The sequence below is a fragment of the Anopheles ziemanni genome, chromosome 2, assembly GCF_943734765.1.
Source record: "Anopheles ziemanni chromosome 2, idAnoZiCoDA_A2_x.2, whole genome shotgun sequence".
In the NCBI taxonomy this organism is placed as follows: domain Eukaryota; kingdom Metazoa; phylum Arthropoda; class Insecta; order Diptera; family Culicidae; genus Anopheles; species Anopheles ziemanni.
This window is the reverse complement of record NC_080705.1, coordinates 33820438-33844141: the sequence shown is the minus strand read 5'-3', so window position 1 is coordinate 33844141 and position 23704 is coordinate 33820438. Positions and strand designations below refer to the sequence as shown.

General features: G+C 42.8%; 1 protein-coding gene across 1 annotated transcript in view; it reads left to right on the top strand.

The window, feature by feature from the left end:
* LOC131282527 (TGF-beta receptor type-1) overlaps window positions 1-23704 on the top strand; it is a 66338-nt gene that overhangs the window by 22329 nt on the left and 20305 nt on the right. Inside the window, exons 2-4 of the mRNA XM_058312019.1 lie at window positions 6661-6873; window positions 9952-10069; window positions 17625-17767. Of these exons, the coding sequence (XP_058168002.1) occupies window positions 6661-6873; window positions 9952-10069; window positions 17625-17767 (474 nt within the window). The remainder of the gene's footprint in view (window positions 1-6660; window positions 6874-9951; window positions 10070-17624; window positions 17768-23704) is intronic.

Genomic DNA, 23704 nt, shown 5'->3' with positions numbered 1-23704 from the left:
CACATCTCTAGCAGGTGCTCAAGGTTCCCAAGACGTTCTATTTTGGAGTTGAGATAAATAAATACAAACAAACAAAAAACCCTCCAACACCTTAGAGTAAAGTCTCTAATTCATTGTGCTCACCACTTAGGGAGGGACCGTCCCGTGGTAAACGCATCACGATCCCAGCAACTTATGATTGATCGACGGATGGGTAACTCTTCACTCGCCCGGCACTAACACGCCCGAGGACAAAGCTCAAATTGGTCAATATTGACCCGGTTGGTTTTGGGTTGGTGGTGGTGGATGTAATTTGCATCGACAGCGATCTCCACTTACAACGCCGCGTGTCAAATTGTGGTTGCAAACGGGCGGCCGGCAGCACTGGAACCACCTTGAACTTATCTGGCCCCCAAAAGGGAAATTCCACTGCCGCCCAGTGTTGGCCGTTTTTGGTTTTTGTTGTATGCTTAATTTTGTACCGCGGAGATGATTGAAGGTTTTTGTGTTGTTTTTTCTTTTCTTTTTGATTTGGGGCTGCACGGGACCAAAGGCCGAGGTTCGTTCAATGACACTCAAAGAACCCGGACGTAAGTGAAGCGAGAAAAATTAATTGAATAAACATCGCAATATCTTGCCTTTCGGGTTCGAACGACGGGCTGAGATTTGATCAGTTCTACCGTTGATTTATGTTTCGACAAGTGTTTGGCATTTCTTAACCTCCTTCATGCTGTATGTCCATGAACAACGCTTGCGTAACATGGAGGCATTCGATTTCGGTGGAAACGGAAAATTGAAGGCTATTTTACGCGGACAGACTTGCGCAAGATTGTGCCGATCGAGCCCGAAGCGGATGCGACCGTCCGAGAGTGACGCGAATGATGCTTGTTCGAAGCATTCGATTTCCTGGAACGGCCCCATTCGATCGTACGAGCCTCACACTGTCGGTAATCTTTAATCCAGAGCATCTTATCACACCGAAACCGCCGGTACAGTGTTTGTTTTACGTTCAATTAGTCGCCGGATTAAGGCAAAAGAAAGAATTACTTATTGTCGAGGCACTGATTTGAGGAAAAAAAATAATAATTTCTTAAACACCAGCTCAGATAACGGCGTGGTGCTTCTGTTGTTGATTAAAGGGAAGAATAACTCAACTAAACAACGAATGAAATACACATTCAGCGTCGTCAGTTCCGCTGGCTTCCTTATCAAGCTTAAGACGAGAGCACGTCTTGGTGCGATGAAGTTACACCTCCCGTTCTAATCGGGTTAGCATGTTTGTGTTTATTTGTTTGTTCCCATGCTTAGAGCGTTGTTGTCTAGTGTGTGGTAGGGAAAGGGGTACGAAGCGGCACAAGGTTGCGTTGGGACGAAAATAAAAACGGCCAGCGGTGCTTAATTTAACACTTCTCCAATTTAACGCTCGTTTGCCAGTGCGCTGTTAGCGAAGTTTAGGTTTCGAGTGTCAAGCATCAACCAAAGTCATTGCTCATCATATTGAGAAGTAAAATAAAAGGCAACCTAATTTAACGAGGTAATAAAAGTTTGTGAATTGGAAAAATTAAATTTAATTAATTAAACTAAAACACCCTTTTCTTTTTATTGGCTAACGGGCAATTATGCAATGTTTTTTTCCGTAAGTGGTTTAATTTGCTTTGAACATTTCGCTGTTTATCGCATTTTTTCTCCCAAATTTATTTTTGTCTAATACCGGGAAGTGGTTGATATCAGCAATAATCCAAGCACGTCATCATGGAGTAGTTATAAATCAAAACGATACGCTGCTGCTTTACTCGGCTGTTATTTATATAATTTTTGCATCGTTTCTTACCACGTTCGTATGACAGTGTGTTGGTCAGGTTTCTCCTTGTAACTTCAAGTGGTTGGTAAACAGATGATCCCTTTGAACATTTTGGATGTCGAGTGTTTTCGGCAAAGAGACTGACGGTGCCACTGTTTGTGCAATGCTGTTTAGTTCCTATGGGAACCAAGCAAATGAGGTTGTATTTCAACCCCAAAAAGAACAACCCTGACCTACGCTCAAATCATCGCTCTTTGAGGACAAACTGATCGTTTGTTTTTGTTTTAAGTTCTCTGTAGTCTACATTGACTACAATCTATTATACGGATTACACACTTCTATACGGCATAGTATTTGTGCAATTATACGTACACTTCAAATCACTTCCTCCACGTTTGCCTTTCCTCGTTGTTGGCTGGCCCTTCGGTTATCTTATCTCGTGCCTCTTATCACCGTGAACGGGTTTGACTGGTAATTACAAACCCATTTTACCTTATTTCATGGTCCTCCCTCTTTCTCGCTTTCTCCGTGACTCCTTCTCGTTCGCTCCTGTCTGCTCTGAAAAGGGAAAGGGTGGGTTCGTTCGGACAGCGACTATTTAATCGATGGTGGTGTGATGTGAAGTTTTGCCTCGTGCTGGCTCTTTTTTTCCATAATTCTTTGCCTCCATTGCAACTTGTGTTGTTGTTTTAGGTCACTTTGTTTTTCCTGCACTATCATTTGTTTGCTTTTGCGATCATTAGACAAAGGGAAGAAGTGGCTCATATGTTGACACTTGGTTTACATTAGAAAATGTAGTGTAGTCGACAATGGTTTAAGTACATACAGTAGAGGGTGTAACTGTACGTGAGCTGGTAATTTAATTACTTAACATTGCCTTTCCGAATTGCTGGCTATTTTTACATATTTCCATTGACGAACTTTGATGCACCTTGTGAGTAACCGATTGTTAACCTCTCACGTAATTTCGTTTCGGTTTTCTGTGCTGTGTGTGTGTGTTTCCTAATCAGATCGACAAACTTCCCAAAGGGAACGCCAATCAATTTATCATTACTCACTCTGACAGTCCAATCAATTAGGCACCACCAACGAACCGTATCGCTCCCTTCAACAATGTTCGATTGCGAGGACAAAGAATAAATCATCCTGCTCTTATATCGCTGTCGAGTGTCGGAGTGCGCATATCTTAACTGGTGAACGACCGGCGTATGTGTAATCCTCCAGGATATTCATCATGCAACACGCCGTTCCTGGCTCCCTGTGTCGCCCTGAATGTGACGACAAACTCGTAGTACTGCACGATAATTGATGGCCACCGGAGAGGCTCTTCCGAACAAGAGAAGGAGAGAGAAGGTGCTCTGAGCGACGACGAGGACGCGGCGCAAGTCGGTGGTGATGTTTTTAAAAGTTCATTATCATTCCGGTTTGCTGCTGATGGATGCACTTTCCACCTGCATGCACGCGATCCCCCGCTTGCCGATTTCACCCTGCGTGGCTGCAAACGTACCCTCAGTCGTGTATCACTCACCGGCACATTCCAGAACGAAACACCGGACACCCGAGGTGTGTGACGGTCCGGTGGATGGTACAGTTGGATGAAGGCGGTGCGGTCCGGTTGACCACGGAAACAGCTGCTCCAACTGGCACGACCACGAACAACGACGACGACGACGACAACGACGACGAGGGCGAAACAGAGACCCATTTCCTTCTGCCATTAGTTTGTCGATGTGATTTTTATTCAAATGTAGCTAAAATGTAGAAGTGGTTGAACGAAGTGCTCGAACGTCTCGCCGGTGTTCACAGAATCGATGTTATCTGTAATTTCTGCTACTTTGTTGGCGCTCCTTACGAACAAAACGTAGAATAAAAAGAACAAAAATTCACTAATACATTTACGTCGGCCGACCGGAGGGCAACCATCTTTACCGTCGTGTTGGTTTTCCGCATTCGCAATCGATTGGATGCCATCAATTAATACTGCTTTAGCACTAGAATTTCAATTTAACCCCTACGCCATTTTAGATTTTAATTTTTATTTTTACAAAAAATAAGGCTTTTCTTAAAATCCAAAACTACATTTAAAACAAAAATTTCAGATTTTTCTGTTCGACCAGTTCCGAGAACCAACTTGACTATGCCCTAATTGACCCCTATTTTTAAAACGCTAGAATTTCATTGTTTTTGAATATTTTTCAAATCCGCGAACTGTTACTTTTTAGTATATTTGTTGACTATTTTATAACGTTTTTCGTTTTTCGATGCATTTTTTCATCATTCCGCTAGCTCGGTGTAAAGCTCGGTCGAAGTTAAGTTTTTTCAACTTTCATTTTTTCAAAATGTTTAATATAAATGCAGAAAAAACTGTGGGCTAGGAAGATAGTATGTTGAGGAACATTAAAAAAATCATATTTTTGCAATTACAAATGACGCCTGGTCCATGAATGAAGCCAATTTTCAAAGATCGAAAATAACGCCAATTCCAATAGTAACGTGTCCCGGATAACGCTTCGCAATGCTCGCTTACGGAATAACTGAACAAAGCACAGGACGGAAACAACGTATGGAAAATTTTAAAATCCACGTCTTCAAGGTCAATTTGTTGCTTCATTTGTTATCTTAAAAATTATGGAGTTATTTTTTTAAGATGGCCTAATATATAAGCATTATAGCGCACACTTTTTTCTGAACTTACATGCTTCATTTTGAAAAATTAAAAATTGATAAGGATTGAAAGTCGATTCATATCGATCTTTTTTGCTTGACACCGAGCTAGCGGAATGATGAAGTGGTATATCGAAAAATTAAAAATTCCAAAAGATAGTCAATAAATATACTAAAATGTAACAGTTTACAGAATTGAAAAATCTTCCAAACTAGAGGAGAACTTTTAAAAATAGGGGTCAAAATGACCCCTAAAAAGCATTCGGGCAAGATTCCCAAGCAATGTATTTTAGTGTTAAATTTGAAGCTAGTTTAAATTGTTCTAACTTTGTATAAATTTTCCGAGACGCTTGGTATTTATTTTTTTAACAATTTTGCTCCGCTATTTCCCAGTAGTCTTCTCGTATTATATCATTCTCTTTGTCTTTGTCGTGGTTTGGATGTTGTTGTTCTTTGCCGGCACAGCATCATCGCGTTCTTCTGCACGATGGGCCTCGTGGGAAGTGGTTTGTTTTTCTTGCAATTTACCACCGTTCGAAGGCAGTCCATCAGTTCTGCGGAGGTGTGACTAGATTCTGACTGATGGTAAAGGACTGATAAATTTACATCGCCTCGGTTTCGGTTGCCGTTGGCGTTCATTTCGATGCAGAGCGCAACGCGAGGGGGACCGCTTGATGAAGACGTCTTGAATTCATCGACTCCTGCTCGTCGTCGTCCTCGGGCCGGTTTCTTTTTTGGCAGATGGAATCTTCAAACAGTGAGCAGCGCTACAATTGAGAAATTTTCCACCTCATTTACTTTCATCCGCGCTCGGTTCGATCTGTCCCCCGGGGGAATGAGAGTGCGTGCGGGGGGTGGTTTTTCACAAACGCGCCAGTGGCAATGGTTTCCATTTTCCGCGCTTTTCGCCGTCGGGGACGTTGGGCTCCGCTGCTGGCACGCTTCCTGCCGCCCCCGGCATATATGGAAGGCGCGGGGTGTGGTGTTTGCCCGCATCAAGTTAATTGCCACCGGCGTGCAAATGTGCGCTCATCCACCAACTGCCGACGATACACTGTCGGCAGTGTTCTGCCGCTGGGGCGCTGCTTTGTGGATGATAAATTTCGCTAACCAAAAGCCGCAGGACCCTACGGCCGGAAGCAGCAGGTCTCACGAGAGCACAGGCGGGGAGGTTTTCCATCGCACGTTTTTTTTTGTACAGCAACAACTGAGAGGAAAATTCGCACAGACACTCCGTCGGGGTTCGTCAATCGGAGCGGCTGGGGCTGGGGGAAAGCGCGAGGAAAACGCGCGGCTCGATTTTTGGGGCATCGACTTTGATGGTTTTATCGTGCGTTCACTAACCTTCTGTTGACATTGAAATCGAGCACCACAAGGGAAATGCCGTTAGGTGTGGTTAGTCTGGTTGGAAAACGAAAACAAAAAGCGTCGTAGAAAAACTGAACACCTAAAACTGGTCAAAGTCATCAAACTATGGTGTTGGTGTGAAATGAGAAAAAAATGTAGAAAAAGGGAAATAAAGGCACATTAAAATGCGAAACAAATTTTTCCCCCAGGTTCTCTGCCGTGCCAAAAATGGTCCCCTAATTCGTGGCCGAAACCGGACGGAAGCTGATGTGCTCTGGCTGGAGATGCGGGGAAAAACGTGTGATGTGTCCCGGTGCTTGACAAACTTGGATAGATTTGGAAAACTCGTCGTGCGTGGCTATGTGTGTGTGTGTGCAGGGTGTTGGGGTAATAAAATTTGAATAAAACCCAACGGTTGTGCGCGCGTTATATGTTCATTTCGTCGCCTGTCGTGTCGTGCGGTTTAATGTGATGGACGTCGCTGGGGAATTTCGTCGTTTTCAAGGCAGCACCCCAAACGGGTCATTAGAGGTGGTCCGAAAACCCCATGATAATTCCGTCCCAGCGAGGGATGGGGGGCCACCACTCACCCGAGGGGTTGGTAGGCGAAACAATCTTTCCGAAACAATCATTTTATGTTGGGATGGTTCTGACGGGGGTCCCTAATGTCTTTCGGCATGGATGCTTTTTATTATCGATGTGTAACTATTTGCAACGAAAAACCCGGTGATTTGTCGCATTTTGTGAGACCCTATAAAAGTGAATTATTTTGCCTGTTCCGGTAGATTGCTTCCCGCTCATCCGTTATCTAACGAGTACCGGGTTTTCTTTTTCATTTCGTTTCATATGTAATCTGCCAAATCCATCAGCATCGACGATTTACCGACACACGGCCGACGATAACGATACGTCAATGCAGCAGCAGCAAGCGAAGGATCACCAGCAGTCGCATGGAAAGTATTCCAGCTCGAACGAGAACTTTTCCCCACCGGCGGCCGGTGGAGCGCAGGCTTTGGCGCCGGCCTCCCTGCAGGCGGCCTCGCCCCAAACGATGACACTGACGGCGGATAAAAATAAAACTAGTAAGTAAAATTTAAATCCTTCCCACCCTTCCCGAGCCTGGTTGCTGCTTTCAGATTCACTCGCCGACCCCTAATCCATCATCCGTGTTGCTCGTGGGGTGAAAAGCAGATTTTGGGGAGACTGGTGGATCAATCTTCGAAAAGGAGTCATTGGACCTTTCATTTAAGAGCCGTGTAAAGTTTTATAGATATTTCCTTGTTTTTTCTCCTATCCAATTGAAAACCTCTGGTAGTTCAAATGGAAATTGATAACTCTACGGTCAGGTCGAGACAAGAATAGGAAAACAGGGCCGACCTGTATGATGATAGGAGGTGCTGGTAAAAAGTCGCGCATTGCAGACAGAAGATTGAGCAATGTGACAGGATCTCCCAGGGATTAACAAGTGAACGACAATGTGTATGTTTGTGTCTGGGAAAAATGCTGATACACTTCCGCCCAGCCACAGGCACCCGACAGGGGAGTTGCTTTGCCTGTCAAAAGATCGTCGGAGGTAGACAAGGAGGCGACAAGCGACAAACAAAGGCGAATACAACATCCACCTTTGAGTGGAAGACATAGATCGGCTGACTGTCGGCTATACACAAGAGAATAGGAGTGTTAAATTGACTGAAAACGAGAAGGATATTTGTGTTGATCGTGGGCGAGTTACTGCGAGCCAGCGAACTTGGTACCATCACCAAGATGTCACCATGGAAGCAAACAAGAGTACGTAAGAGAAAATGAGTTTGCGTCGAAAAATCGAAATTAATTAATTTCCAAAATATGCTTCTAGATTTTTAATGAGCTGCGATGCGAGAAAAGCGTGGTGAACATCATTAACTTTATTCTTTTAGTTTGAATTTTATTACGTATAATATGTCGAATCATGGGAAGAATTGTATTATTCTTCTTCAATTTAAGGATTTTGCGTAGATCGGATAGTACCAAGATTTGTATTGTAAATTCGTCAAAATCGCAATTGGCCAATTCGGCTTAGTAATTATTATTGTTCAAAATGGTTCGACTGTTTTCAGGAAACAGGTTGCTAATCCTGAAGAAGTTAGTTGTAGTATATAACAGGGGCTGGCTGATAATTGTTTGGCCTATGATAGTAAAACACATTTTTTTTGCAAAATTATTTTTGTTATTAAACATACAACCCTTCATCGATTATAGCGGTGTTTGAATTTTTCGATACCATTTTTCTAGTAGTATTTGTCCTTGGCACAAAAAAGGCCTCAGTTTCGGCGATCATCTCTTCATCTGACGAAAATTTCTTCCCATCGAGCTTCTTTTAGAGATCTGAGATAAGGAAATAGTAGCTGGGAGTCAGATCGGGGCATACGGGGGGTGAGGAAGCAATTCGTAGCCTAATTCATGAGTTTTTGCCATTGTTTGCTCATTGTTTGTTGTTTTGCACAGAACTTTCTCATATCCAAATACTCGTGAACGATATGTTCAACACGTTCCTTAGATATCTTTAGGGTGTCAACTATCTCGATCAACTTCACATTGCGGTTGCTTTTACTAATTTTCTTAATTTTTTAATGTTTTCCTCTTAAACGCCTCTTAAACGCCTCTGTGTTCACCATCCTCAGTGCTTGATTTCGTTTAAATTTAGCATACCAATATTTGATGGTTGATTATGGTGGACCAGTGTCTTAAAACTCTTTATCAAGCATATTTGGCTTCAACTATATTTTTCCTCTTCTAAAAGCAATACTTTATCATCACGCGAAATTCCTTCTTTCCTTCTTCTTTCCTTCTCTTTCTTCTTGGCGTATCGTCCTCTTGGTCATGCATGCTCGTTAAGAGCTTACGAGACTTGTTTCCCTGTTTTACGCAGATAGTCAGTCCTCTCGTACAGGGGAGGGTCCGCTCGGTCTCGGTTGGGATTCGAACCCACGCCGTCGAGGTGGTCCTTCTTTCCTATAATTACTCAAAATACAGAAGTTCCGTCACACAAAATACTCTAGCTCACTAGATTATTGTCAGAGTGCTGTCAAATTCTAGCAGAACTCGTTTCAAGGTTGGTACAAACTAAAAATGATATGAATTAAAATCTACTAGCGCTTTCTATGTGTCAGGCCAAACAATTATCAGCAACCTGTTATTTATTTACATCTAAGAGTGTATCAAAAACGGAGGAAAATTCTTTCCCACGATTCGTTAACTGCTTTTCACATTAATTAACTTGAAGATGGGGGATTATCGCGACGCTTATGAGTGCAACGGCATCCCGTTCTGTCTAGTTAAAATGTGAAAATACCTAAACCAACTGCTTCTTACACGGCTCCCATGGATGTATGCTCCCTCAAAACTCTCATTACCGACAATTTCACTCGATTAAAACGTTAATTTGAAGCTCGTGCAATCGGATGGAACATTCTACTTCCAGTTTCGTAGCATGGACCGGCTTCGGCGTACGGCAAGTTACTCTTTTCCCCGTCTCTAGTTAAGCGATAACACTTAGAGGCAACGGGCGGGTTTCTTACCCGCACGGTCAAGTGCGATTAACCTTTTCGCCCGCCCGCCAGCTGGCAGTTTCAACCTACTGTGTGTTGCTGCTGCTGCTCAGCTTACGGGCCAAATGGCGCCATTTTCGGATGGCTTTTGGATTCAAGTTAATGCGCTTCCATTCACGGGGATGTTCCAGGTTCGGGTGACGTAAACGTGTGCGGTAGAAAGTGGGAAGAAAATGTCCAGCCCTCTTGGCGAACGGAGTGCAAGTGTTAAGGTTTTCTGGAGGACTCGCTCATGTGCCCGGCGACTGCCAGAGAAAATTGAAAGGATTGAGAACGAAATGGACGAGTGGAAATGGAATTTATACCGAGGGACCGGACGAAATTCTCGGTAAATTAAAAACCATAAATTGTAACCCATCCGTTTTCCCGGCTTGGAGGGTTTTTTTTCTCACGATATTTTTGTCTCCTTTTAGTTTTACGTTCGGGTATGCTTTTCGTACGGCATAGCATGGAGGAGCGTCTTGCGAAGATCACGCTCCAGTTCCAGCATATTCTTTCCTAGTGTGCTTATTTATGTGATGTATATTCATTACCACTTTTCTCATATCGTCGTTTGGCTTTTTCTACTTTCAGAATTATTAAAATGTCACTGCGACATTTGCAAGGACGAAAACTACGTGTGCGAAACCGATGGCGTTTGCTTCACCTCGGTGACGAAGGAAGCCGACGGCAAACACAAGTACTCCTACAGGTATGGTCTTATCTGCATCCAATGGGCCACACCGTGCCACACTGACCACAATGTGTGTGTGCGTGTGTGTGCGCGTGAAGGCAGTATTTCTAGATCGTTATCCCTCGCCACTGGCGATATTGTTTCACCAATTCACATCGCCCATTTTCTCATTGATTTGCTGCTACGCGTGGCAGCTCGCGTCGGGGGCCAAGTTATTCATATCAGAACACCCCTTTCGCAACACCCCCCACAACAACACCGTCCATGGTCCTCGTCGTATTCGTTGTCATTTATTTTCACAACAACAACAGCTAAAAAAACACATCCACGAAATCGTCATTACTGCCAATCAGCCACCGATTCACACCCCAATACCCAAAACGTTTCCGTCCATTTTCGTCAAACGTCACCCACACACTCAGCTTTCTATTCGTCGAGCGTCGTGTCCCCCCGCGGATAGCAATCAACTTTCCTTCGGTTCTTTGAAGCGTGGTGTCATCCAATAACGAGAAGAAAAAATCCCTTTCTTTGTAACACGGTTCATCGACGCACAACCGTCAACCGGGGGCCCGGTTCTAAGAGTAACCACCTGAAAAAAGGGCACCATCATACACCAGTTCATTACACATCCAATGCGTACCTATTTTCCTACTACCGGTTCTTTCTATTCGCGCTCAATATAAATAATTTTTCCGAATAAAACTCCCACCCCGCACACGGATCTAATACCAATTTTGTGTTCGTCTTTAGTTTGCCTCTCTTGTCCGTCTAACTCCTTTCCTCCATTTCTATCGTGGGCCATTCCTGGTAGTAATCGCCGAAACGACGCTTTTGCGACATCGTCCTTATCAACCTTGCAGTAAAATATGCCACCAAGCGGAAGCGACATGATTCCGGTTGGAAACCGGTGTAATGCTTGTAAATAGTCGTTTCACTTCCGATGTGCAAAAAAAAGGTTGGCAAATGACTGGAGGAGGAAGAAACAAAGTGGATACTCTTTTAACGGTCGGAGGATGTGTTCATCTTTTCCTCGCTGTGGTTGCTTGAGGATTGTAACGGACGCGATGGAAAACCGGAACGCGCACCCACAAACAAACGCACTGAAGGATGGGCAGGAAAATCTAAGAAACCATTTTAAAGGGTTGCCTTGAATTCCACTTCCACGTGAATCCTTTTTGTGTTGTGTTTTTGTGTGCGCGTCTGAGTGTTCGCAATGTCGCCCGATCCGTTGCCATCTGCACTGACTGACTGCTTCGAACTGTAATCGCCTTGGATACGATCCTTGAAGGAATAGAAAGTGTAACCAACCGCATCCGCCCAAGGCTGTTGTGTTTGTTACGGTGTTGTGTTCCTTTTGATTGCATTATCCTCTTGCGCCTTTCCTTGTGATAAGTGAAAAATCATTCGAAAAGTCATGCTCGTCCAGAAGCTTCCCTTCTTCGTTGATCGTTTCCTCGTTCTCCTTCTGTTGTTAGGAACACTTGGCTAGCTGCATCGCGCCAATCCACATTTCAAACGGTGTTTTGCGTTTGTGTTTCACCTTCACAATTGATACTGGCACTAGAATACAAATGGTGCAACCGATGGGCACCACAAGATGGCAGCGTTCGTTTAACATTGGTTACAACGGATCGGAAAAATTGAAACTAACAAACAACCCTTCAAAAACAAAATAAAAAAAAGCAACAAATCGGGCAGAGAAAAGTGGTAACGAGAAAAAGATCTGTTGTTACCATCCGGAGCTGTGTTGGAAAGTCTGCCGTATGTTTTGTCGCGGTTTTGCGACCGATTTTTTCCCATTGGCGATCCCCCGTCCCGTTGCAGATTGTGTTTTCATTATTAGTATGCTAGAGCCGTGACCATCGGTGGAAAGATGTCTAAAGATTCTTTCCCTTAACCACCTCCCCGTTTTCCTTTGCTTTTCTGCGTCACCTTGTTTGTCATTCCATTCCCGCCAGCGAACAGTAATCCGGAACGGCATTTCCCGAGAACGCGTGTTCGAGGAGCGTTTTAATTAAATCCAATAATAATTTCAAGCAAATTCATGTCATCGTCCTTGCGCGTCCTTCTTCTATGTGTGTCTATTTTGCTTCGTCGTGAATTCCCCCCCCCCCCCCCCTCAAACCTCCGTTGGATTATGATGGTGGCATTCGTCTGCTCATAAAGGAAGACAATTTTTTTTTACAGCTTTCCACACTAACAACAACTTCTGGACGTCGCAAAACTTCTGCTGGAGGTGGATTCGTCCATTCCGACGCTTCTTACTTTTCATCGTTCCACCGGTCTACGATTTCCGTCCGTGTGGCATGGTAACAGTACATGACTTTTCCGCGGCTCATTGTGGGTTCCTTATTAGGAGTCGTTTCACGTAGAAAACTACAGCTGTTTGTGATGACCAGAATAATGATGTGGCTACCAACAGCACCGGCCATGGACAACTTTCGGTTTTTCTCTCTCGATTTGTTGCTTTTTGGAGAAGTTGTTGTTCGTTTTCTTGTTGCTGCCGTGGAATATATTCATATTTCTTCACTGTTTTCTTCGCTGGAACCTTTTGAAATTATTTCGTCTTTCGGAAAACTCTGTTGTTCGAGAATGTCCTCTCTCGTGTGCTGTCCATACAGTATTTTTCCTTCTTTCATTTCTCTTGTTTTCTGTACTGTTCTGTTTGTTTCTTATGTTCTATACTTTCTTGCAGAGAGTAAAGTTCAACAACCAATCGATAACAATTATAAATTAAATAGTAAGGGCATCCATTGTAGATATAAAACTATTATTTTTAAACTCTCATTTGTTAGAAACACATTTCTTTAGTGATTAGGTTCCCGTTTGATTTTTTATTACAGCATTGCCCTTTGCTGTTGAACGGTTCTTTCGTTTTGGCAATGCTTCATCTTATTGTTTTGTTTCATATTTGCACTTTTATTTCCAATGTTGATGCACCCATTAATTCATAAGAGTTCGATTTAATCATGATGTTTAGAGTGGTTGTAGCGCATTAGCTATAATTTTAAATCAAAATTTTGCTACCACATTCATTTATCGTGTGATAGTATCTTTAACGTTTTCCATTTTATTTTCTCCCACCTTCTGCTCATTCAGCTTTTCATTTCTGTTTCTGTTTTTTTTCTCTCACTCTCTCACTCCCTGAAAGAAAACAAGAAATACCTTTTCACTTCATTTCACTAATATTTATTTTACGAGCGACATAAAAACGCAATAAAATTGCAAAGTTATGGCATCGATTTCAGTTCGGTTTTTCCACATTTCTTTTTTTTTATAAAACAATCTTCCTACTCCGTTCTCACCCGTTCGTAGCGGGTTGTTTCGAAATAAAAAAAAAAGAACATCAAATTAACCCTTACCAATCACGACCAAAGACACGAAAACATGCCGTTTTACATCGTGACCGGGAGGACGATCGACGCAACGATTACTAGGGAAAAGAAGGACAATTTTCCAACTCATTCGAACCATTTCGTTCGGCCGTCGGGTCGGTGCGCTACCGCACGTCGCGCTATTGTGGCCCTTCATTGTCGTCAGATTGGGGAATGGAATATATAAAATAAATAAATCGGATCGAGCTAGGAGGCGGTGGCAAACGGTTTGGAGGTGGCCAATTTCTTCTTTCGCGGTCCGTTGGTGGTAAATGATTTCTCCGAGAACTTCGGAGGGAAAAATGAAACGATCAGAGCCCGTTTTATCGATGTAAGCATATGTGTGGCAACATTAAAACATGCTCACATGGTGGGCTTCCGTTTTTTTTCCCTGTAAACATTCAAAGCTGTAACGAACAAAAAGAGAAGCTTCCCACGGTGGGCGCCTTCGATGTGGTATTTTTATACTCTCTTTTTTCATATGCCACACCAATTTTCCTACCCCTTTCGTGCAACCTTTTCAAGGCAGAGGGAAAACACAGCAGCAAGCCTGCACACTAGCGCCACGCAAGTATTCCACACCGTTTGGTAATTTTATGGCGTCTCGCAAAAGTCGCGGAATTGAATTCGAATTGTAATGGGATTGCGCGCTACATTAGCCGAATTGTTTCTATTTCTAGGGGTATGGAAAGGTGGGTGGAAACTGGGTGCAGATGTATTCCAGCAAAATCTGCTTTTCGATACATAGCGTGGTGGCTATTAATATGATGGCACATGTTTCACATTTCATAACCCGTTTGAATATCTAGAAATTGATTTTCATTGCGGCATATGCTCATTGACGATTATTTAAAATTGCCAAATGTGCGGCCAATTTTAAGACTTCATTCTTGTTTTTGGAAGAAAGCTTTGTTGGTTGAAATGTTCAACAAATGTAAAGCATGGTCATTATTGCTGCTGTAGGAAATAGAAAAAAAGATTAATTTGAACATCCGAATCTACTTTTCAACGTATCAAAGGTATTGTTTTTCGTAATGGGCTATTTCCCGTAAGATTAGATTAATTTTGCTGTCAAAGAAAATAAACCTCCATTACCACCGCGGATCATAACAGCTGCACCCAGCATTCATTCGTTGTAGTACAGTTAACGGTGACTGCGTGTTAATAAGGATTTGATTTACGAGCATGCTGTCTGGGTCGATCGAAGAAGCTAGCTCCGGTAGCCTCCCCGATTACCCCTGGAGAGATGCATTCCCCCTCTGGCAGCCATAGGCTCGGGCGCTAATTTTCCATTTTCAACGCCTTCCCTCGGCGAGTAGTAATCGAATGCGGGAGTGGTTTGCGCTAGGGTTAACTACCCGTCGGCTGATTGGACGGAATCCCGCACCGAGGCGAGGTTTGGCCAGAGCGGTCTCAGGAGGACGGTGGGGTTTGATTTTAGTTGTAGCACTCCAGAGGCCAGGGTAAGCAAGTAAGCAGTAACTATAACTAATAGGCCGGGAGAGGATTTCTCCCTTCCCGCTGCCACACAAGCGCCCGATGGACCGTGACCATCCAGCGGTCTCGGAATGCCGCGCGTGGTCAAACTAGTTCCCAGCCATACATTCCCTTTCCACTTTCCACCGGCAGCCTGTGCTTCGCACACATGGGGTATCGTTTTGCCGGACAGTTGGCAATTAAAACTGTCCATTTAATGGGGAAATTGATGGCCAACCGGAGGCCTTCCTGGGCATTGGTTCCTCCTCCACGAGGCGGTTAGGTGTTAGCGTGAAGGGTTGCCTGCAGGGAAAAACGCTTTCGGGTAGATTGTCTGCTAATTAAAACGAAAGCAGCTGCTAAACGATGGTCAGTGTAGCAGCCCTACATACAGGTGCTGGCTCGTCCATGCGGTGAGAAGGAACGTTGGAAAACGTGTTCGTTCATATCTCATTTCACTGTATGTTTTCGTTCAGCTAAATGATAAAAATGTACGTGTTTTATTATTTTAATGGGTAGACTTTGCTTTCCCGTCCACGGGGTACAGCTTTGCATACATTCATTCGAGTGAAAGTGTATCCTTGTCAAGGAGTTGATCTGTAATTATGATCTTATGACGTCTGGACAGAAAGTTAATTTGGCTTTTGGTTTGGACGACATGGTTTATTCCTTCGTGACCAATTTATTCAGGTCCCTCGTTTAATTCGCAGAACAAAGCTTCAACTTGTTTTGGGACAAATTATTCTATTTTAGTTGGAAATTAGATTAAAACATCATAATTTATAGGCGAGTCCATTACACAAAAACGATCCATGGTTTTAACATTAAAATTTAATGCTGACTATTCTGCGTAATTTAATTAACGTAAAAAAAGGTAAAAACGTACTTCTACTGCGTCGTGTTGGTAGAAACACTTTCCAATAAATGTTTCAAACTATACCAGTCGAATAAAATTTGAAGAAATGGTACACCTCAACCAACCAATGCCACCACCTACCTCCTGAAAGTAAAAGTAAACCGGAAAGGGTTCACATAAATTTAAAATCACACACAGCGAAAAAGTGCTCTTGTCATCTTTGTGATCATCCAAATGTTTGCTAACTACGCAACATAGCGCAATTTCGAAGAATTCAAAATATGTTCTCCCCATACAATCTTTTCCAAAGGTGCTTACATCTGATGGACTATCAGGGTCCATTCACCTGGAACTGGTGTCGCAATAAAACTGATGACGAGCCAAACGATCACTACTGTTGCTACGGACCCGACTTGTGTAATTATTATCTCAAACCCGCGAGACCCATGGCGGAAGGTGCGCTTCAGTTTTAATTTATTTCCCTTTGTTTTTGTTTTATTTTCCCAATTTTGGTTTTGTTTCATTTTTTTGTTAATATTTTTGATTTTGTTTCCTATTTTTTTAAATTAATTTTGGTTTGAATTTGTTTTCGACTATTTTTATATTTTTCAGCAATTCATCTTATTGTTGATGATTCTTTTGAACGCTTCTTTTGTTTGTTCGATGGTTATGCTTTCGTTTTATTTGGAACCTTGATATGTTTATTTTTTTCTACTTTCTCTGTTTCATTCTGCATCTCGTTTAAAAGTCATAGTAGATCAGCACTGATGATTGATTTTTGTTTTTAACAGGTTGGACAATTAAAAGATGCTTGACATAACATTCGCAAGCAATCAAATACGTGCCGTGTCGTAACCACAGTTTTGCTTTCCTGCTCACCGACTAAAACAAGCCAAAATTTTCACAATCGACTGAACAAGACAACCACCATCACCACCAATATAAGAAGTAGATTACATGATTGATATGATAAAACCAGCGACCGTAATGAATGATTATACGAATGGATTGTGTCAGATTGGTATTGTTAATTTGATTTTATTAATGCCGTTCTTTAGTTTTGTTTTCACTAATATTGCATTGTTTTTCTTTCATTTTGCTAAATTATCAACCTGACTTTTCGAAAATGAGTGTTTATTCTGTTTCTGTACCAAAACCAAACTTTCTCTAACATTATTTTTCTGTTTTTATTTATTATTTTTCCTTTTCGCAAAATTCTATCGATTGTAGAAACGAATTGGTTTTTACAGCACAAGTCCGCCTCTAATATGCTGCCGATTTTCTTTGCCATCCCTGAGTTTCTCCTCACCGCGGTTGCCTCCATGCATTGATGAAAGGGTTAAACTGTTTCGTGTGATCGGGAATGGTTTTAGTGGATTTGATTTCTTCCCTTTTTGGTATTTGAGTTGATGCTCCACCCCAGCTCCCTGAATATCCTACCTATGTCGTTATTTCTACATTAGGAAATACACTAAATCAATTTATTACAGGAATCAATGATATTAATCGAAACATTTAATGTACATTACTACCTTTCGTAAAGATTTGTTCGATCGTAAACCATGTGTTTAAGTACCATTTTCTCTTTCTCTTTTTCTTCCCTTTTTATCTGTCTCTCTCTCTCTTTTAAAACATTGTTGTTGTGTTTGCTCCGCGAATTGTATACTGTATACTAAATGCCTCGCCCAAACCAACCTCATATTGGTATCATGCGGTTAATCGAAATCCGTCACTCGAATCTACATGCTCTTAAATGTCAAACCAACCTCCACCAATCTACATCACCAACCATCATGTTCATCATCAACAACTGCGCCCCACCCCCTATCAAAACCCATCATCCGACTCGAAATGTGTGGTGGAGTAGCTGTAAGCCGAAAAAGTACGACCTGGCCGATCGGCTGCCCCTGAGTTGTCTAACCTCGAAGGAAAAGAGTACCACCTTCAATATCGAGTGTTGCAACACTGACTTCTGCAACCATAACAAACTCTTGACACTGCCCGAACCAGGTACATTTAGATCCATTTCAAACCTCAATTCATATTATTCATTTCACTTCTTTTACGTTTCAATTCCCTACGTTGGTACAATGGCAGTAGATGGTGTCGTAGAATTTATAAGAAGCCTTTATTTAGTCTTGCCGAAAAGCGTATCCTAATTGAAGTTTTGTGTAAAATAAACCAAATTTTTAACCCACCCATACACACCTACCCGCGTCTGAAGCAGCAACAAAAAAAACGAGTATTCAGAAGCGAGTAGTAGAACACGAAAGCATTTACATTTGGCTTCCTCTTATGTGTCTGTAGCTAAAATTGGAAAGTGGTTTACCATGTACAGCGAACTAATCTTTCTTTTATCTGCAAATGCAAATGGTCGCGACGGATATGAAAATGTATATTAAATTACTATTCTCTTCTTCTTTCCCACTCCAAAGCTTTTGCAAAGTTTCCCCAAATCTATCAAGCTGTATTAATGACTTATGCGTATGGTTTTGCTCCGCCTTGTTCTTTCGCAGTTGCTCGTGATTTTCTTACATTTTTAATTCGCGTGGATGAAGTTAGCTTATTATGTGTGTCTAATTCTATAATTTCTTTTCCAATGCTGTTAGCTATTATTCTCGCTATTTTAGTGAATGCATTTCCCTCTTAGCTAGATTTTCTATTGCGCATAGTGGTAGAAAAAATCCACTAGAAAAGTATTTCTGTAAAGTTAAATTCCTAACGTTTAAAATAAACACGTTTTTAGTTATCGAATATGTTTTTTTTATTGTTATTTTCGTAAGAGCTTATCCTTATGCCAGAAAAATGAATGCGTTGTATTCTTTTTTTTTCCAGTTGAAACAAAATGTATTCAATTTGCCTACCCTGTTCGTTCTAGTCACATTCAATGTGTTCTCCTGTTGTAGGTACTGATAGTAGAAGGTCCACTTGATATGGTAATATTCCCAATAATTGAATCAAATGGAACCTTTGTACCAGTCAAACGGTGCATACGCTAAAAGGAACGCGCCGATAAGTCCTCAGTAACACCAATTTAGTAGTTTCCTCCTTCCCCGTTGCTGTTTCCGGCGAAACTCACTCCTTTATTTAGCGATGGCAACCATTCGATTGGTTTTTCCATGTAGAGTTAAGGGTCGATGAAATGCCAATTTGTGATCGCTATGTTACTGAGTAAAGACGAGCGCTATTTTTGTCTTTTTAATTTCATTCGTAGAGCGTTGCATATTTATAGCTTATTTAGTCAATTAATTAAAGCTCGGTACCTGTTAGGAATAATCGGAGCAAATGAATGAATAATGGCGAAAGTGCATTTGGTTGTGAAGTAATGGTTACCCGCCCGGTAAGTGAATCGTTTTAATCGAACACGGTACTTTAGGTTTGGAAGCTAATTTTTATATGCTAATTCATATGGGCTTAAATTAGGATAGAACGAAATAGAAATTTGGTAAGGAAGAAATAATTGTCCGATACTGCAACCCGCGACGATCAATTGGCTAGCAATGTTTGTGCAGCAAAGAATCCTCTCGGCCGTAAACTGGCAACTGTTGTAAAAACGGAACGATAAAACCTAGCCCTCCCTCAAATCAGAACCTTCCATACCTCCCGCAGGCGGTTCCGATTCGCTCCGTCGGGGAATATTTTGGCAATTCCCGACCATTTCCAGCCAGGCGGCCCCTAATGGGTTCCGGTAAATGAAGCCAAAGTACGGTTACCGATAAAAAAAAGGCTAGCAATGAATTCGAAATTCGATCTCCGCCACCTCCACGACGTGGGCGAGAGAGGATCGGTATGGCAGAAAGGTGGGAAAACATTTTACTTCTTTCCATCAGGCGGTGTTGAATAATTTAATCGAATTACTGTTACTAAACTGCTTAAATATTTATCTCTGATTAGGAAACCTCTTAAAATAAAGAATTTTACACTCGCCCGCTTTTTTGTTTTGTTTGAACGCGAATTTTCCGGACTCGGGTAGTTCGTCGCACCAGCCGCATGGCGTCGCTTCGGTGGTCCGTTCGGGCGACCAGGCGTCTCCATCGGTGAACAAGTGTCAGCGTGACTTGATTGGGGACTGCTGGCCCTTTTCGGTGACTACTGTTTGGGATATTTTCCTCTTCCTTTTCGACCACTCTTTTTTTTGCCCATCTCGTTCATTCGCCCTGCAGGTGCGGACCAAATAGAGTTTGCGAATTCCATTGACGTCGCTTATCGTTATCGACACCGAACCGATTACCGGTTGGAGAGACGGAACCGAATTAAAATACCTTCCCAGGAACGATTCGGTCGGGAAGTCGACACTTGCCCGATAGTTGGGTTGGTTGGTTTGCGGGGATGCAGCGTGTCGTTTCCACCGTTCCGTTTGGAATTCGACGGTCTCGACGATAGCATCGGTGGTCAGTAATTTGATATAGGGAACCGTTGCGATGAATCCGTTTCAAATTCCGTTGCGAGCGTTCGAACGGGAAGACCTTAACGAAGCGCTTATTTTATCCGCAGACTATTTTAGGATCCCTTTCGATGTCTTTTCGTGGTCCAATCGGTTTTCGTTCACTGATAAGTTCAAGCGATGTTTGGTGAAGCTAATGCAAACACATTTGAGTTGTGTAAATAAATTTCGTCTTTCGTGAGATGTGTTCTTTTGTCACGTACAGGTGACAAGATTTGACACGGTGGAAAATCGGCAATCTAGAATTTAAAAAAAACCGGAATCAACCCTTTTTTGGGACATGGTTTTCCAACCTTTTCTTTTACCTACGATTATCTACTCAGCTATGCGTAAACGGCGACGGTTGTTGATATGTCGCTTGGAATGTAGATTTTTCAATTTTTCCACAGAAAAACCCCCAATATACTTAGAAAAAAAATCTTCTATCCTCACTTGGGTTCAATATGGCCAATCGACCGTTCAAGAGTTGGAAGCAAACAAACAAAAAAAAAGTACACCCGCTAAAGAAAAAGTCGATTCAGAAAAGTTCACGTTTCGCAGCGGAACGACGTGCGTTTTCATGCGAGATAACCCCATCGATTGGAGGGAAAGTTTTTTGGTTCGCTCTGTGTCCCTTGGCGGGGTGATTTCTCCCTCCAGAGGCAAAAGAAGTGCAAACTGTCCGCTGCAAATCGTGCAGAAGGGGGCACCGAACCAAGGTGGCATCTGTGCGATTTCCTGTTTCCTTTCTTTCTGCGGCACCGGTTTTCGGTACGAAACGATATCCGTTTTCTCACCCACCGTCTGGAGCGGAGCACAACATAATCCGGCGATCTTTAAATACGCTCCTCTGTACCGTTTTCTGTGTATGTGTGTATCTAGGTGTGTTTTGCTACTTCTTTTTTATTTTGCTCAATTTTATATGCAATACCCTTTTTTCTGGAATGCATACTCTCGACCTTTGGCAAGATAACAGATTAACAAACGTTCGAGAGCAGCAATCACCGGCAAATGGTGCGAGTAAACATTTTAGAACCATTTTAATATTTAAACTCCGCTACGCCACGGGTTCGAGCTGTACGCGGACGGGTTGGGGTAAATATTCCCTCTTCAAATTGTTTAAGCATTAAAGGATGGGTTGAGTGAAAAAAGGCGAAGCGTACACTGCTTCGCGTAGAATAACAATCCGGATGGACAATAAACCGCGGTTGACAGCAATTTTGTTCCCTTTTTCTTACCCTCCTGAAGTAATATCGTTGGTTACACATAAACATTAGGCGCACCATTCGAATGTCGAGCCATGTGCAGTCGATTCCGAGGGGAAAAAAAGGTGCGTCTACAGCAACGCCACACATGTGCCTTCCGATTCTTAACCTTCCGGGCCGCCGAAAGATACATTACCTCGGCGGGTACAGGTTTATGAGCCGGGCTGTGCGTGTGCCCTTTCGATTATCCACGACGCGCCGGAGGTTATATGGATGGGTGCGCATTGGATCTCCGTCACGGCTGGTGGATCTATAAACTTCAATTTGTCCATCTCCAAAGCCCAGACCTCGGTCGAAGGAACGTGTCCGGTGATAATGAGGAGCATGCAACGAACCGACGGTTCTAGAAATGTGCGATGCAAGAGGAGAACCGGCTGATGATCGTGATCCTAAGAGCCTCGGCCGGTCATTCCTCAACTTTTCCTTTGTATGCTACACGCTTTTATTACGAGCAATCGTAAAAGCAGCTGTGAAATGAAAACGACTTCTTGTACGGGGATGTACCGTGTGTTTCTATGGGAATCCCCCCCCCCCCCCCCCCTGCCCGCCCGAAGGAACCGTGTCCTGTGCGGAATAAAACACATGGGTTCGGGCGAAGGAAAAACCGGCCCCGGGGAAGATAAAACTTCAAAACGTGAACTTCCTTTAATGGTCAATTTCAGTTCTTACAAGAACTTACATGGAACGATGATGGGGTCCTTCGCCGCACGGACTGTGGAGACTCCCTTTTTTCCGTCGTTTCCGTAACAATATCCTTTCTTACCACAGCAGAGCAGCCGACTCTCGGCGGTTCTTGGCAGTGGGAGACTAAACATAACCAAACAAAAAAAAAGCCGCCCTCATATTTTACCGCAATCAAGAAAAGGAGTTTCCGGACCGAGTAAAGTCCTGTAATCGAAGCCGTTGAACAGCGGAAGCCCGGAACGACGCGCGAGTGTCGGTTAATTGGTGTCTGGTTTATTGCACTGTTAATTTTAAACGAAACGACACGTTACGGTGGATGCTGTTGGATAGGAATAAAACCAAAAAAAACAAATCGGTAATAAAACAACTCCAAACGATTTTACGGATTATGTTACGAATTAGCTTCTGCATCGATGTTAGTAGCTTCGGTAGTAATAAAAGTCTTCCAATTAATAAAAGTGCCTTCGTATTTTTTTTTCTATTGCGCGTATTGAGGGATGATAAAGAATATCATCTCTTTGTTCTCAACAAGCGAGCGATGATTGTTATCTCGTTGTTCTCACTTTGATGGTCATATGTTTCGCTGCTTGTTCCCATCGTTAATTGGATTGTTATTTGTTTCGAAAGATTTTTAAGTTTCTGTGTTCTCAAGTTGTCTCTTTGTTTTCCAATTGAGCAAAGTGAACTTGTGAGACTTATGTCTTGATTTATTTTGTGTTAAAAAAAGATTACTGATTTGATTATTAGAACTAAAAAAACAATCCACTTTTTAGGAAAAACAAACATTCAAGCCCATTTACCTCATGAGGGCGTTTAAAGATTCTTTGCGGTTAGAAACCGATTAGCTATTTATTTAGACCGATTTTCGTCTTTCGAAAGTTTTCTGCGTCGTAATGCCAAAAGCGCCAACGCAACGCCCTTGCTCTGGTAGAAAGTTTGATCCGTTTTTACCGTTGAACGGCGTTTCCTTAGGACAACCACCGACACACGCGTGCAGCCATTTATCATCGCTCCAGCCACCATCGGGTGCACCCGACACGCAAACACATACACATCGGCGCACCGGAAAGTTTCGAGACCGTAATCTGACACTCCATCGTCCCAAAGAAATGGCATCGCTGGAGAAATTCTCCGAGTTACCCGAATGTTCGCTGGAGGGGTTGTAAACGGGTACGGTGGCGTTGCACAACACTCACGCTCATGGTATGCACAGACGGAACGCCGCGCAATATCCTTTAGAAACAAAACAAAAAATTGTCGTCCTCGCTCGGCTTCTTCCCCTCCTCCCCGACCCCACCCGCGGAGTGGAGATAAATTGTTGCGAAAGTGTAAAACTGACACCAGACAGATAAAACTGTGAAACCTATCCAAACCCATCGAAGGGCCCAGATTTGGCACGCGTGGGGGAGAGGAGGGAGGGCGCGTCTCGGGGTGTCGCCGTTTTCGGTGCGGAAAAGTATCGGTCCAAAAATCTCCCACTAATGTGTTATCTGGAGCCGATGACACTGATATTGAATAACACCGTCATAACTCGCCAGTAACAACATTAAGATATGAGTTACTACATCGAGACGA